Source organism: Rhinopithecus bieti, unplaced genomic scaffold (genome assembly GCF_001698545.2).
Source record: "Rhinopithecus bieti isolate Rb0 unplaced genomic scaffold, ASM169854v2 scaffold_2435, whole genome shotgun sequence".
NCBI classification, from domain to species: domain Eukaryota; kingdom Metazoa; phylum Chordata; class Mammalia; order Primates; family Cercopithecidae; genus Rhinopithecus; species Rhinopithecus bieti.
The window spans coordinates 1961897-1978214 of NW_016803909.1; the positions used below are offsets into that span (position 1 = coordinate 1961897).

The following is a 16318-nucleotide window of genomic DNA, read 5'->3' on the forward strand; positions in this document are numbered from 1 at the left end:
GGATCCAATTAAACTAAAGAGCTTCTGCACAGCAAAAGAAACTACCTTCACATTAAACAGGCAACCTACAGAATGGGAGAAAATTTTTACAATCTACCCATCTGACAAAGGGCTAATATCCAGAATTTACAAAGAACTTAAACAAATTTACAAGAAAAAAATCAAACAACCCCATCAAAAAGTGGGTGAACAGACACTTCTCAAAAGAAGACATTTAGGCAGCCAACAGACATATGAAAAAATGCTCATTATCACTGGCCATCAGAGAAATGCAAATCAAAAACACAATGAGATACCATCTCACACCAGTTGAGAATGGTAATCACTAAAAAATCAGGAAACAACAGGTGCTGGAGAGGATGTGGAGAAATAGGAACACTTTTACACTGTTGGTGGGACTGTAAACTAGTTCAACCATTGTGGAAGACAGTGTGGCGATTCCTCAAGGATCTAGAACTAGAAATACCATTTGACCCAGCTGTCCCATGACTGGGTATATACCCAAAGGATTATAATCATGCTATTATAAAGACACATGCACACATATGTTTATTGTGGCACTATTCACAATAGCAAAGATGTGGAACCAACCCAAATGTCCCTCAATGACAGACTGGATTAAGATAATGTGGCACATATACACCATGGAATACTATGCAGCCATAAAAAAGGATGAGCTCATGTCCTTTGTAGGGACATGGATGAAGCTGGAAACCATCATTCTGAGCAAACTATCGCAAGGACAGAAAACCAAACACCACATGTTCTCACTTACAGGTGGGAATTGAACAATGAGAACACTTGAACACAGGGTGGGGAACATCACACACCAGGGCCTGTCATGGGGTGGGGGGAGGAGGGAGGGATAGCATTAGGAGGTATACCTAATGTAAATGATGAGTTAATGGGTGCAGCAAACCAATATATATATGTATATATACATATATATACAGCACATGTATATATGTAACAAACCTGCACATTATGCACATGTACCCTAGAACTTAAAGTATAATAATAAAATAAAATAAAATAAAATAAATAAATTTTTGTATAGATAAAGATTCTAATAAATAAAGAATTATTTGATCCATTCAATACCTAACAGGTGATTTGATGTATTTACTGATTTTAATACTCACAATTATACTGAAGTGAATGATTGTTTTGGTGTCATGCACACAACACACTTAAGTTTTCTATTGGCAATGCCTATGATTTTGTGTCCTTTACGGTATAACTATAGTGATCCCATATAGTCAAATATCTGGGAAGTTCTTGCATAACATGGAGAATCTCTATTACTGTCAACATGATGTGATCTCATTATTTACAGGTAAAAGTCCAGCACCAAATTATAGAACAGATTTCAGAATATCATCAAACTATAGAACAGATTTTAAACTCATTTTCAAATAAGTTTTATGCTATGAGGAAGTTATTTCAAAATATTCCATCACAAAAAGTGTGGCTCATTGAGAATCCAAATTATTCATTGTGTATTATGAATAACACTCTTAATGTGAACTTTCCTTAATGAGTAAACATGCAATGTACAAAAATAGTAAAATATTATTCACATATCACCACATAGTAATCTCCTTTTCATCCTGTTGGGGCTTGCACACATGGAACAAAGAACAAAATCTGTAAAATAAGCACAGGGCCATCTAAGAAGTAGAATTTTTAACATGAAAAGTTTTGGTATTTATTAAGTGGACTAATTTTTTTTTAATTGGCTATACTGGGTGCGGTAATCCCACCACTTTGGGAGGCCAAGGCAGATGGATTGCTTTAGCTCAGGAGTTCAAGACCAGCCTGACCAACATGGTGAAACCCTGTCTCTATCAAAAATACAAAAATTAGCTGGGCGTGGTGGCACACTCCTGTAGTCCCAGCTACTCTGGGGGTGAGGCTTGAGCCTGGGAGCCAGAGGTTGCAGTGAGCCAAAATCGTGCCAATGCACTCCAGCCTGGGCCATAGAGCGAGACTCCATCTCAACAAAAAACAACAACAACAACAAAACAAAACAAAACAAAAGACTAATGCAGATATATCTTACTAAATAATATTCCTCTTCAAGTGTGTTTCAAGAGGATTAATTACCTTTGAGTTTTTTTCAAAATAGGCCAAAGGAATGGCTAATAATCATAAAATATGATTGAATAATGCTACAAAATTAACAGTTGACCTTTCATTTGCTATTAAATATCTCTAGACATTAATCCTATAAAGTTTTAAAAGAAAAGTTATTTTCTCCTCACTTGACATTAAAGAGTCTTGAACACAAAACTCTGAAACATGATATAAAGATGTTCTAGATAGCATACACTTAGGAAGTTCACGTTCAATGAGCAGTCCATATTCCTGGGTTCACTCTCAAAGCATTGCTTCTTTCTTTCACTTACTTTTATTCTAAAATTAGATATGGGAGGAAGGAACCATAGTCTTGCTGTTATGCTTCTGATTCATTTATTTCACAAATATATTTGGGTACCTACTATATGCCAGACATTAGTGTAGGTGCTAATATACAGCAGTAAACAAAACAGCCAAAAACCTCCCCTCAGAAGCTTACATTACCTCTACCTTTCTTAGCCCAATATTTACAGTACACTATTATGAAAAAGTAAAGAAACAACCAAAAATACGTGCAAAAAAGAGAATGCTTACACAACGCTGGTGAGAATGTAAATTACTTCAACCCCTGTAGAAAACTGTATGGATATTTCTCAAAGTACTAAAACAGAACTACCTTTTGATCCAGCAATCCCATGACTTGGTATCTACTCAAAGGAAAAGAAATAATTTCACCAAAAATCACCTGCACTCGAATGTTTATTGCACCACTATTCACAATACCAAAGTCATGGAATCAACCTGTGTCCATCAATGGTTAAGTTGATAAAGAAAATGTGTGGTATATACACATAACGTAATACTAGGCAGCCCTAAATAAGAATGGAATCATATCTTTTGCAGCAACACGGATGGAGCTGGAAGCCATTATCCTATGTGAAATAACTCTGAAATGGAAAATCAATTACTATATATTCTCACTTATAAGTGAGAACTGAACAAGGGGTATACATGGATATAAAGATGGAAGTAATAGACACTGGGAACTCCAAAAGGGTGGAGGGAAGGAGGTTGAAAAATTACCTATTGGGTATAATATTCACTATTTGGGTAATAGGTTCACTAAAAGCCCAAAGCTCACCATTTTGCAATATATCCATGTAATAAACCTGCACAAGTATCTCCCTGAATCTAAAGTAAAATAAAATAACAACAACAACAGTAACAACGACAACAAAATCCTAGAATAGTGGCAATTGGATTCTGGATTATCTATTACCTCTCCTGTTATTTGCCCCAATAAGGCCATTTATGTGACAATGTTATAAACAAAGAGTTGCAATGACATGGACATTATGTGAAGTTGCTCATGATATTGTTCGAAAAACAAAGACTAAGGGGAAGTATGAAATAGTATGCCCCCAAAAGGGGGAAACCATTACATTTCATTTGCTCTTCTGTTTACATTGAGAAGATATAAACTCAATGTTTACATAGTTTTAACTTCAACTTTTTTATTTTACAAGATAAATTTATTTTCAAACCTGTCTACTTTTGAAAGTCTCTTGTTCTTTGTGCCCTTTTAAAATGTCATCATTTGCTTCTTTAAATATTTTATAATACTTTATATTTTAAATCTTATAATTCAAATATCTAAAACTTTTGTAGGTTTAAGTCTTTTGCTTTTTTTCTTTCTACTGACTCATTTTTTATCTGGCGATTTTTTAAAATTATGTGATGACTTTTTAAAATGTTTTATTTCCAAATAAATCCAAATTTAGAGAAGAACTGAAAGAATACAAAGAATTATATATACCCTTCACCCAGAGACCCCAAGAGTTTCACCAAGTGTCCCAGTTTATAATATACTCTATAGCAAAGAATCCAACCTGAGGTCACACAATGCACTTAGTTCTTCTGTCTCTTCAGTCTCCTTTAATCTCAAATAATTCATCAATCCTTTCTTTATCTTATATTTTAAAATTACAGGCCAGTGATTTTGCAGAATGCATCTCAATTTGGGTTTCTATAGTCTTTCTTTATGATTAGATTCAGACACTAAAACTACTATGTTATGACCTCAGGGCAACATATCAGGAGGACCATGATGTCAAATGTTTGCATACATTAATGTTTCTTGATTTAATTAATTCCTGCTATAATGGTTGTCATAATTTTCCAATTGTATCACTCCTTCTACATTTAAAAGTCAGCATTCTTATGTAAAAAGATCCTTTTCTTATCTCCACATATTTATTCATTTATTTGTATCAGAGAGAACTCATCAACTCCCATTTTATTCAATGTGATATAATTAATATCATTATTTATTTTAATGCTCAAATTGTCCCAGATTTGGTCAATGAGAGTTCCTTCAAATTATTTTATATCTTTTTCACATGTCTCCACCATTCTTTGACTATGTCCTTACTATTTAATATAAGACTCTACAAGTTTATATTATCTTTGCCCCAACTCTGAAATCATCCATTTCTCCAAGGAGAAATGGAGATTTCTTTTAGCTCCTTTTAGTGAGAATGGTATTTAGAAATCAAGATCTAGGTATTAGAGAGGCTCTTTACAACTGAAATCTCTCACACACTCTCAATGGACAGAGCAATAAAACATATGCATCATATATACACACACATCTATAGACACATGTTTTTACATGTGTAATGATTTCTATAATCTATCTATATATTAAAAACCATAAATTCACAGCAATATTTTCAATTCCAATCCAACACCACATTCTGTCTTCTTCCTTTTCATATTAGTAACCTCCATGTTCCAAAGTGAGAAACTGGATTTCCATTATCCTAAGTCCATTTCCTTATTTGCTCAATTCCCCTGTATGTAACCAGAGTCCTGACCCTATTGGACCTCCACTCCACTTGACTGCTTAACTGATCCTTATAAATTCAATTTAATACGTTTCCTTCTACCAAGAGCCTAGAACACTTCCAACGTGAGACCATGTTAGCTCCCCCTACAGAGGATCTTAGTTAATCCAGGAGTCTCAGGTTAGCAATTTCCCGTTACAGCAAGCCTTAGTAGAATCTCCTGATCTCATCATTTACTGCTGACTTTTCTGATCTCAGTTCTCTGGGGTTTAGGGGAGGAATTCTTTTTTACAGTGGTGTGTTTAAGTGTTCTTTGTTTCTTTATTTTTGTTTTTTACCCTTAATGACTTCCCCTGCGTCTTGCAATCCCAAGAATGCTTTGAATATTGGGTTTATGATTTATCCAAGTTAAGTTGTACTAAGCAGTAGAGTCCTTCAGAGTAGCTAATCAACCATATTTTGTCTTTATGTGTCTATATGCTTATCCGTACTGATTTTTCCCTACATTACAAAACTAGTAACATCCTTGAAACACCATGAGACTCTCTGCTACAGCCTGCTTATTGGTTCAAGGCAGAAAAACAAGTAAGAATAGAGAAATTATTGGGCAGCACTTCTGATTTTGTTCCTATCAGAAGTTAGGAATTATTTATAGCAAGGTTATAATAAGTGTTATTTTAATCTTAAAGATAAAAGGGACATTAACATTCCTTTCATCCAGTTCCTTAATTTACACATGGGAAAAAGGCAGCCCAACCAGAGAGGAAGGTTTTCTCCCAAAGTAAATGGCATTTTGGTGGGATTGCTTAGATTTATTTAGAATTCAGTTCCCTGGTCTAAGATCCCTAGTTTATTTGTATCCAATCTTCTTTTTCTAACCAAACACTATAATTTTTTTCAAAAGTACATTTGAATATGTTTTCTACTTACTAAAATAATACATGATCATTTTAGAAAAAAAAATTAAATGTACAAAAAGTATAAAGAAAATAAACTTTATAATCCTACTATGTAGGATTTATAATCTCTACCATGTAGAGATAACTACTATTAACATTTTGGTGTTTCTAACGCTTACATGGTTTATTTTCATAGCTGAGATCATACCGTACAGTTCTGTATCTTTTTTTCACATAATATATCGTTAATATTTCCTCACCTCATTAAAAGCTCTTCATAAGCATTATTTTTGATGCTACATAGTATTTCATCATATGGATGTACTTAAATACCATGAACTCTTCACCTTCATTAAATAGTTAGGTTGTTTCCATTTTTCCTGTTATACATAATGTTCTAAAGGATATTTTTGTTCATCAGTTTTAGTCCACACCAATGATTATTTCCTTAGGATTTACTAAGTCAAAGGATCTACTGTCAAACTGCTTTCCAGAAAAAATGGTATCAATTTATGCTACCTGTAGTTGGGTTTCAAAGAGCTCATTTCATCATGTCCTTACCATGGTTCTTTCATATGGGCTTGGCCATTCTCAAGTATTGCTTTTCATAATGTTTCTAAAGTTTGACGTTAAAGGGCTTTCAAATTATGGAGTGGGGGTTGGGGGTATTATGGACAGCCTTCCAAGTAGATAGACCTGTGTAAAGACGAGCAGAGGAGCACCTGAAAAGCCCTATGCCCTTTCTTCCTTTCTCTGTGGCAACAACCCCTTGTGGAGAGCACAGTCTCTGCCATTTGACATACCTGTCCCATTTCCACCTACCCATCACCTGTGTAATATCGGGAGAGAGAGGTAAGCCTCACGAGACTTATTTTCCTCACCTGTAAAATGAAATATTAATGCCTATCTTGCTGCAGGGATTAAATGTGAAAGTGCCTGTTATTTTTCTTTGCCCCTGGTTAGTCCTTCCTATCAAACTTAAGGACTATTTCAAGAGCTAGACAAAACAGGGTATGTGTCTTCAACAGGTCAAGAATATACACTCTCCCATCATTTATCTGACTGGCTAGTTGAGATGTTAAATGCTTGCATGGTTGTAATCTTGCAGAGTGAAAGTACGGAGCCTTCAAAAGACCAGCTTTGGGGAGGGAACATCTGTGAATATAGAAGCCAAAATGGAAATTTTCATAAGATTTATTTCATAATATTTCAACTGGTAAGATATGGTTGCTCTCTCTAGGAACATAGAGGTGACTGGCATGGAGTTAACTGTTCATAACAATGGATCTCACCCATTGTACTTTAAAGTTTTTTAAAGCTCCACTCAGACCAACTGAGCTGGAATCTCTGTGAGATGGGGCCCAGGTATCTGTAATTTTAAAAACTCCCTAGCTGATTCTGATTCATGGCCACAGTTTACATTTAATGGATAGTGTGGTTCATAGGTTCTGAAATGTGAAAGCTGGGGATGGTCATCCAAACCTTTAATTAAACACCCCTGATTTACAGATTAGCAACTCAAACCTGAAGTCTGTCAGTTACCTGCCAAACATCACATAGTTTGATAATGATGGGATGAAAACCTAGAATTATAGCACATTGATAGAATATCTTTAAGAGGTTTAGCAGCAAAAAGAGAAATCTCATAGAAAGCAAAAATTAATTTTTTGAAAGCAATTACTGCCACTTGGCAAACAGACTTTACTGCTTTCTTTTTAGAATTACCGTATTTCATGTTGTATGCATATGCAGGATGAAAAAATCAGATCTCAGTTCTCACTTGGATAAAGGGCCAAAAAATACTTGCTTTGCCACTTTCTCCCCCCCAGGAAGTGAGCACCCCTGGCTGCAATGCAGTTTTTGTTTCCTCTCCTACAGTACATTCAGTCCTCTTTTCTGGTTTTCAGAAATACTTGAGTGTGCAATGATCCAGGTGTAGATGATGTGAAAAAGGTCCTCCACTGGCAGCCCCTCTAAAACTCTTTTTAATTTCTAAAGTATAATTCTTATATTGCCATGAACTTTGGGAAGATGCCCTCACTCCCCTTAATACTGTTTCTTCTTTAAATATTGGGAGGGGGGTGGCAGATGTTGAAAATTGCTTAGGTATACAATAGTGGAGGTACAATGACGTCCAAGACCTTGGGTGACAAAAGGACTTAACTAAATCATTTTTTTTTTTTTTTGCTGTTTAATTTTAACTATGGACAGCCTGTTAATGAACTTTTAATCATATTATTTATGAAGTCTTAACTATAACACTGTTTTAACTTTTAAAGATTTCCAGGAAAAAAAAAAATGCCTACCCATACAAAATGCCTGGCTAGTTTTACTCATTTGGGGCCATGTTGGGAAACACTGAGTCCTAAAATATTGCTTAAAGGCCCTGGGTTCACAGCTGACACGTTCTTAACATTTATGGTGATTCTAGAGACCCTCAGTATCTACTGCTACAGTTCCTTCCCTCAGTATTTTTCTTGGATTGGATTTATGGCCAACTGGTTGTAATTGACTCTCTACTGGGACAAGTTAGGATATGAGCATATGACTTTCCGTTTAAAAAAAAAAAAAGAGAGAGAGCAAGAGAGAGAGAGAGACCAAGAAAAAAAATCACCATTGATATTTATCTTAAACCTCCTTCATTTCCAGCTTCTCTGGCAGCAAGTCAAGCTGCTGTCATAAAGTAGAATTTAAGTACGAGGGGTTTCTAGAGAAAGGATGCTGTACTGAATGCACAACCACATAAGAAAGAGTAGAATGAAAAAAGACAAGCATTTTCTATTTTTTAGGGTACACATGACACCTAAGTCTTGCCACAAAAGTGGAATCTGCCACCCGAGATTCCAGGCTGGAAAGGAAAACTGATCATAAACAGTCTAAGCACAAATGGAGACAGCGGATGTAAAAATCTCTATCTGCAATTCTCACAAGCAAAGCCCTGTCAAGTTATGCAAGCCTTCCCAGCCCCAGCAGTGCTGTTCCCCAGCTGTCTCCATGCAACTGATCTGTGGATCTTCTTGCAGATATTCATTGATTACACTACTTGTCCAAAGAAAGAAAAACTAATTAAGGTTTTACACACTACATGAGACTCTGAAATTATTTATAGTTTAACCCACCATGACTGCTTTTGAGGAGAGAGAAAAAAGAAATAATTCTGTATGTGGAAATGAAATGCTTATAAATTTATCCCCTAAAAAATTCCTTCACTGCCATGGTTACTTTCCAAAGTACAAAGTGTTAATCTAATTTTAAAAATCTGAAATCAGGCCAGGTGTGGTGGCTCACACCTGTAATCCCAGCATTTTTGGAGGTCAAGGTGGAAGAATAGCTTCAGTCCAGGAGTTAAAGACCAGCCTGGGCAACATAGCAAGACCTTGTGTCTACGAAAAATGAACACAATTAGCTGGGTGTGGTGGTGGTGTGCACCTGTAGTCACAGCTACAGTCAGAGTCACCTGTAGAGGTGGGAAGATTGCATGAGGCTGGGAGGTCGAGGTTGTAGTCAGCCATGTTTGCACCACTGCACTCCAACCTGAACTGCAGCCTGGGCAATAGAGTGAGACCCTGCTTCAAAAAAAAAAAAAAAAAATTCAGTCATGTCCCCAAGCTCTTTAATTTTATCATCAGTCAACTTGGAGTTCTTACTTTCATATGCTGGAAAACAAATTAATGCAAATCATTCTATTAAACAGCTTATAGTTTTCCCTCCAAATGGACTCATGCAAAAGTTAAATACTTCTGAATCCTGTTTTATGTTAAAGCCCTAATAATGTAAATAGTACAATGGAGCATTTTTAGTCATTAGCACCAAAAGAACATCACACACCTGACTGCTTCACCTGGGTAGGAGCAAAGAGTGCTGGTTTCTGTACAAAGCTGTTGACCACAGTGGATTGCCCATTCAGGTTGCTGAATAACACTCAGCAGAATGGGAGGACTGTTAATGGTGACCACCTGATTCAAGGTCTCAGCCTATCTTGGTTTTGATTCCTCGAGCTTCACACCGTCTTTACATTCTGCCACAGTGAAGCAGAGAAGCAGCATCCCTGGCACACAGCATTCAACACTTAGGGACCTGCTGTTGCCTGGAGAAGGGCATATGGATGCAAACCTTGAGTAACATGGACTTCAGAGAGCATTACTGGAGCCCTGTGCTCTATTATGAGAACCACTATCATCTAGTAATAATAGGAGCCAAGAATTTTTGAATGTGTAATTGTATTAAGGACTTACAAGCATTCACAAGAACCTGAGAAGGGAGGTAATATTATTATTCCCATTGTATAGATGAAGAAACTGAGGCTTGAAAAGTTAAATAACTTGTCCAAGATCACACAGCAAGTGGCAGAGCCCACATTAAGAACTGGGCCTACATGTTTCCAAAGTCCATGCTCATAACCAATACACAATACAGGGAAATTAACAGTTTCTTCAACAGTGCCCATCTACTAACCTGGGCTATTCATGCTGCTTCCCTTGCAGGGCAGATACGCTGAGGTAGAAGGATACCCACTCAGGATAGACAGAAAGAATCAAGTGCTTCTTGGACTGTTTCAGTAAGATCAGTGCCTTGTACTCAGGGTATCTTAAATGGCCCCTCTGTTTGTCTTGTCAAGATCCTTATGAGATTGGGTGACATAATCACAGTTCCACACAGGTGTTACAGTAGTTTGGGGTTCTATCAGTGGTTTCTTCATTTCTCATTTAGCACATAATTTCACAGTAACATAAATGATTTATTTAGTGACTATATGTGTAAGACTTCAGGCCGAGCACTTTGCAACTTGCTGCAGGCCATTAAATGGCATCAGTAATTAGGTCATCCCTGAGAATCTATCTGTGGGTGGACCCATACACCCTCCAAATGGATAAAACTCCTCTGCGGACAGATTGGAGATGTCATACCACTAGACAATCCCCAAGATACTAAGAGTTGCACTGGCAGTGGTATGCGCCTATGTAGTCTCAGCTACTCCGGAGGCTGAGGTGGGAGGACTGTTTGAGCCCACGTCACAGCTGCCATGAGCTATGACAGTGCCACTGCACTCTGCCGCCTGGGAGACAGAGTGAGACCCTATCTCTATAAAAAATAAATAATAAAATAAAATAAAATTTAAAGAATAGCACTGTTTCCTGGACACTAATTCTAAGAAAGGCGCCTTTTTACATCTGGCTCAAGCCCTGAGTCAGCAACTGGAAATATATACTCTAGGTATGCTAAGGAGAAACTATTAACCATGCAAACTAGCCCCAAATGGCTTTTCTGATTATTTGTTAGCATGCAGGTGGCTTGGAGAAGAGGACTGCAATTCTAGAATGTTAGTTTTTGTAGTATGAGAAAATCATAACTTTTTTTTTTCCAGGAACTTGTTTTGCCATAGATTTAAGGCAGTAATTTGTTACAGGCAAGACATTTATAGGGGCTGTGTTATCAATGCTAGAATCATCAAGAAATTCTATCAGAAGACACAATGTTTAAGTATAGGTCTAATTACTGCAATCATTTCTTTTTGTTTCCTTTGCCCAGATCCACTTAATCCCATCTCTTAGTGTGGGCACAAGCTGACAGTTGCATGACAAGGAATGTTTCCCTTTGTAAAAAACCCACTTCCTTTCTGTGTAGTTTTAGCCTAATTGAAATGTTTCCTATTAAGCTCAATCAAGGCAGCAATTATCTAATTACTCACTTATGCTTTTCCAGCCAAAAATTTGCCTAAGCTGGTATACTGGAATGAGAGCGAACATATTTATTATTGCTTTTACATTTTTCTGTTTTGGACAATAATCACAAACATTTTACTTCCAGTTCACCAGAATATATCTAATTAATACCGCTATTTTCTATAAAATCATATTACTGGAAGCTACAACCCAATGTCGAGTGTGGCCCTGTCTATGAAATGTGCTTTCAGACTTGTGGTTATGCTACATGAATGGTGTCACTGGAGAAGGGTAATAAGGAAAGAGCTAGTGAAAACAAATCTCAAACAAATATTCAGTCATTTCAAAGCCACGAGTTTTATGGCTTCAAAAAATAAAAAGTGAATTACTTAGATTTAATTGAGAAAATAATTTTTATAGCATCACTTTAAAGAAACATGTATCCTGCATGTCTGGGTTTTCTCTTGATACAAATCCCTTAGGTCTCAAGATGATCACAACCAGTCAACAACACAGGTGGTCCACACTTTTTAGGTATAAATTAGAGACATATATCATTAAAACCAGAATTAATTTTAGAGTTAGTGACCCTGTGAGGTCACTCCTGATTAACTCCATTTTGATTGAGGTTTTACCAAAACACAAGGGACAAATTGAGTATGAGGGATTGATATTTTCATTTCCAGACAATACATCTTATCATCATTTTCATCATAAATGTTAACCAGTGTGGGACTAATACAGCTCTCTGCCTAGAAAAAGAACCCCAGAAAATTTGTATACTTCAGAGTAAATTTATAAGGAGGGAAAGGAACACCTCATCAATCCCCTAAATGTGGTCACTTGACAATCCTTCACCTAAGTTTTCCATAAACCCAGAAAATGACTGCATTCGATGAGAATTGCAACAACATCAGCAAAATAAGTCTACAAGGAAAATATTCCACTTACTGGGAAGAGAGGATAGTTTTTGCATTGTGTTGGTAAAGAGAGGAGCTTTTTTTTTTTTTCATATACACATAATGACGAATGAGCTATATGCAATATTAGTAACCCTAGAGATTAGTAACCTAGATAATGAGTTATCTACAAAGATGACACTTCACTTTCTAGTAACTGATTTATCTCAAGTATAACTCTGAGTGAAGATTAGTAAATTAAGCCTAACTGACCACCCATTAGGGATCGAGGAGATGTTGTTCCCCAAACTACTTCTTACCTGCTTCACAGTTTGGAGAGAAGTCTAGAAAAAGAAAATGCATTTTATCTTGAAGATGGTCCCAAGATTCAGGATTCTCTTCTGTTTGTTTATTCCCTGTGGGAAGGAGGACAGGACAAAAGGTATAGAAAAAGAGAGGAATCGATTTCCTTGTAGGAAGGAAGAGAATAAGGTAGTCAGACATTTCCTTTTCACTGGTCCTCAGGAATTTGGAAGTTTTTGCATATGTTCAATAAACGGCTGGAAAATGCATTTTTGTTTCCACATGTTTACTTAAAAGAAGAAAATAACAAGTCTAAACATTCTGTCTGCAGTTGGACCCTTTCCTGCTGTTCTCTCTCGAAGCAGCTTTACATACTCTAAAAAGAGGGACTAACTTCATTTTACCACAGGCAGAGTGGGAGCCTGGGGTTATTAAGTGAACCCATCATTGACTAAGAACAAACACAGAGGCCAGCGATATTGCCCATCTGTCTCAATCTGCCCTTAACTGACCCTAAGCAGCACCCAGATCTAATGAAAGGCAGGTACCTTGAACCTAACAACACCTCTTCCATCACAGGCCCACGAACCTTCTGCCTAGCACAGAGCAATAAACAAAGGGAAATATGGCATTAAACCAACACAGTCCTCATTTCCAACATTATTTAGCTCTTGAAAATTTCAAGTTGAGTTACCATTGCCTTTATTTCCCCTCCTTACCTTGCACAGGTTCTCATATTTCTATCCTTCCTCCACTGCAATAATTCAATAGAACTAATTATGTCTTTAAAAATAGTTAAATAAGCAAATGACTGAAGTTCTCTTTCCGTTTTGCCTGATCCTGGGTCAAATGGCTCCTCAAGTTTGTCTGAATTGATCCCGTTTCACGTCTGGCCTGAGTCTTCTTTTGAGATGATTTGTATGATGTCTCATTATACCTCTCAAAGTGTGTTGTTAAAGTGGTGCTGATTTATCCAATTTAAAGCAATAACTGGCTGGCAAATGTTAGGATCATTGAAATGTAATGCTACAAAAAATAAACATTCCACAATTTCTTAATTACAAATGCGTATTCTACATACATGTTTATCCTAAATTATTCATTTGTGAATCATTTTTCCATTTTGTGCAATTTTAATATCTGGTTGGTCTGTTGGTCGTTTTGCTTATAAGACCTATAATGCCAATGCTTTTCTGTTTTTTATAATAGTAAAGGCTTTGGAAGAGAGAACGTGACAAAAAAAGTTACTTCTTTTATTCTAAAAACACAAATTATTCTGTGATGCCTTTGAGTCTTTGACTATAGGTCATGTGTTGCTGATGATAAATGAAAATACCTGCTTTTCATCAATCTATTAAGATTTCACAAATCAAAATTATTCAACACAAAGCACACCTATGATGGAAAAGTCTAATATTAAAAAACTTTCCACTTGTCATTGCCCAAGTTAAAATATAAGTAACACACTTTAAAGCTTATAAAACTTATAACCCTGGCTACATATTGGAATGACCTGGAAGCTTTCTAAAAACACTGATGGGCCTCAACCCAGAGATTCTGATTTAAATGGTATGTTGATTGCCCAGGTATCAAGACTTACGTTAAAATCAGCTGGGGAGTTTTTAAAAGTCTTGATACCTGGGCAATCCACTCCCTTACTCCTTCGCTCCTACTGAAGAACAACAACATAATACTGTAGCTAACAATTGGTATCACTTACCTTAGACCAGGCATTCATTTAATCTTCACAATAACTCTATGATGTAAATACTATCACTATACTCATTTTAAGATGAAAATAGGTTCAGAGAAGTAACTTGACCAAAGCCAGCTAAAACTGGCAGAACCTGCTTTTCAACCTGGGTCTCCAAAGTTTGTGAGTTTCTCCTATACTACCTCTCCAACTATCCTGTTTTCACCATGACCATAGCTGGCTCCCACTCTCCCTGCCCTCAGGGTATATCACAACCCTTGTGCCTTCTTTTGGTTAATTCCCTCATTAATAGTAGAAATCATTGTATCTAATATTCAGCTAACTTTCAACTCCTGGTCCAGCAAACCTTCATTATCTTAGTTCTCTGTGCTTCACTTGATCATAGTATCTAAGTCATGTCAGCCAGCCTCAACTAGGTCCTTACCTGGTTGGCATTAGATACAAATTACTTTCTATTGCATATGGTAATAGAATAATACAGTGGTTAAAAGAAGGGTCTCTGGAGCCAGATGACCAGGTTTCAAAGCCTAGATTCTCTACTTTCTAGCTTGGGCAAGTTACTTAACCTTTGTGTGCCTCATTTCCTCATTTACAAAATAGGTATAATAATATGTTCTTGTGAGCAGAAAAGTAAGTTGTTGATTAAGCACATTGACTGTGCTACATTCTGTTTGTTCTCCTTTATACTGTTTGAATGTTTATTTCCTCTCCTAAAGTTTTCTGCTAGTATGAGAAAATGGCCTCGTAGAACACCTAGAAGCAATGAAACTGGAACAATTAGGTGGAGGAATAAATGGAGAAAAATAAAGTGGATGGAGGAGAGTGACCTTGGAGATGAGTCAGACGAGAAGTCAGCACATTCTCACAGGAGAATTGACTCGGCCACGGCCCTGTCTCCTCAGAGTGCCTTCCAATAGGAATGTGGTGACAAATATGTACAGAGTAAATGAGGAAAAAATGAAGAGGTTCAAAGTGAGGAGCAATTAATTCAAAAGAAAGAAGAAAGAGGGGAGCCTTGGAATTTTACCTACTTCTACTGATTAGTATTTGACTTCACTAAGGGTAAGACAAGGCTGACAGGGAAGAAATGAGAGGCAAGAGACAGCCCAAATCTTGGTGGGAGAGTCGACTGTGCCCTGAACCACAGGACAATTTGTTCTTAGTAGGAGAACCAAAGAAAAGTCAGTCAGGGATTATGATGTGGGACCCCTGATGATAAACACACTCAGGATAAAAGAAAGAGGGATTCTCCCCGCCAATAATGTGGGTACAAAAATTGAAAACAGGATGACACAGTTCTTAGAAATGGAACAATTTGAGATTCAACTCAATATTAATTAAACTCCTGCTATATGCCAGGCACTGATGATAGTCTATGCCCCCGTGGATCTATACTCTAAAAGAGAGACACTTTCTCAACAGGTGATCAAAAGGGAAGAGAGCAGGTGAGACTGAGGAGATGCTTTATGTTCAGCTGAGGATAACAAGCACAGACCAGGCTGTTGGTGAGGGCAGCTGAATATGGCAATAAAATAACTGTTAGTTAAGAATAAATATTACTTCAGAAATATGCATGAGATGAGAAGTAAATGTTTGACTGAAGAGACATTAAAAGTAATATTTAAGGCCGGGTGCGGTGGCTCAAGCCTGTAATCTCAGCACTTTGGGAGGCCAAGACGGGTGGATCACGAGGTCAGGAGGTCGAGACCATCCTGGCTAACATGGTGAAACCCCGTCTCTACTAAAAAAATACAAAAAAACTAGCCGGGCGAGGTGGTGGGCGCCTGTAGTCCCAGCTACTCAGGAGGCTGAAGCAGGAGAATGGTGTAAACCCGGGAGGCGGAGCTTGCAGGGAGCTGAGATCCGGCCACTGCACTCCAGCCTGGGTGACAGAGCGAGACTCCCTCTCAAAAAA

General features: G+C 37.1%; 1 protein-coding gene across 2 annotated transcripts in view; it reads right to left on the reverse strand.

Moving 5' to 3' along the window:
- The window catches only part of SLC25A21 (solute carrier family 25 member 21), a 523908-nt gene that overhangs the window by 319865 nt on the left and 187725 nt on the right, over nucleotides 1-16318 (reverse strand). Inside the window, exon 2 of one of the 2 annotated variants that reach the window (XM_017858964.1) lies at nucleotides 12707-12802. The exons of the other annotated variant lie outside the window; for it this stretch is intronic. Coding sequence (XP_017714453.1) covers nucleotides 12707-12802 — 96 coding nt within the window. The remainder of the gene's footprint in view (nucleotides 1-12706; nucleotides 12803-16318) is intronic. 2 annotated transcript variants of the gene reach the window in all.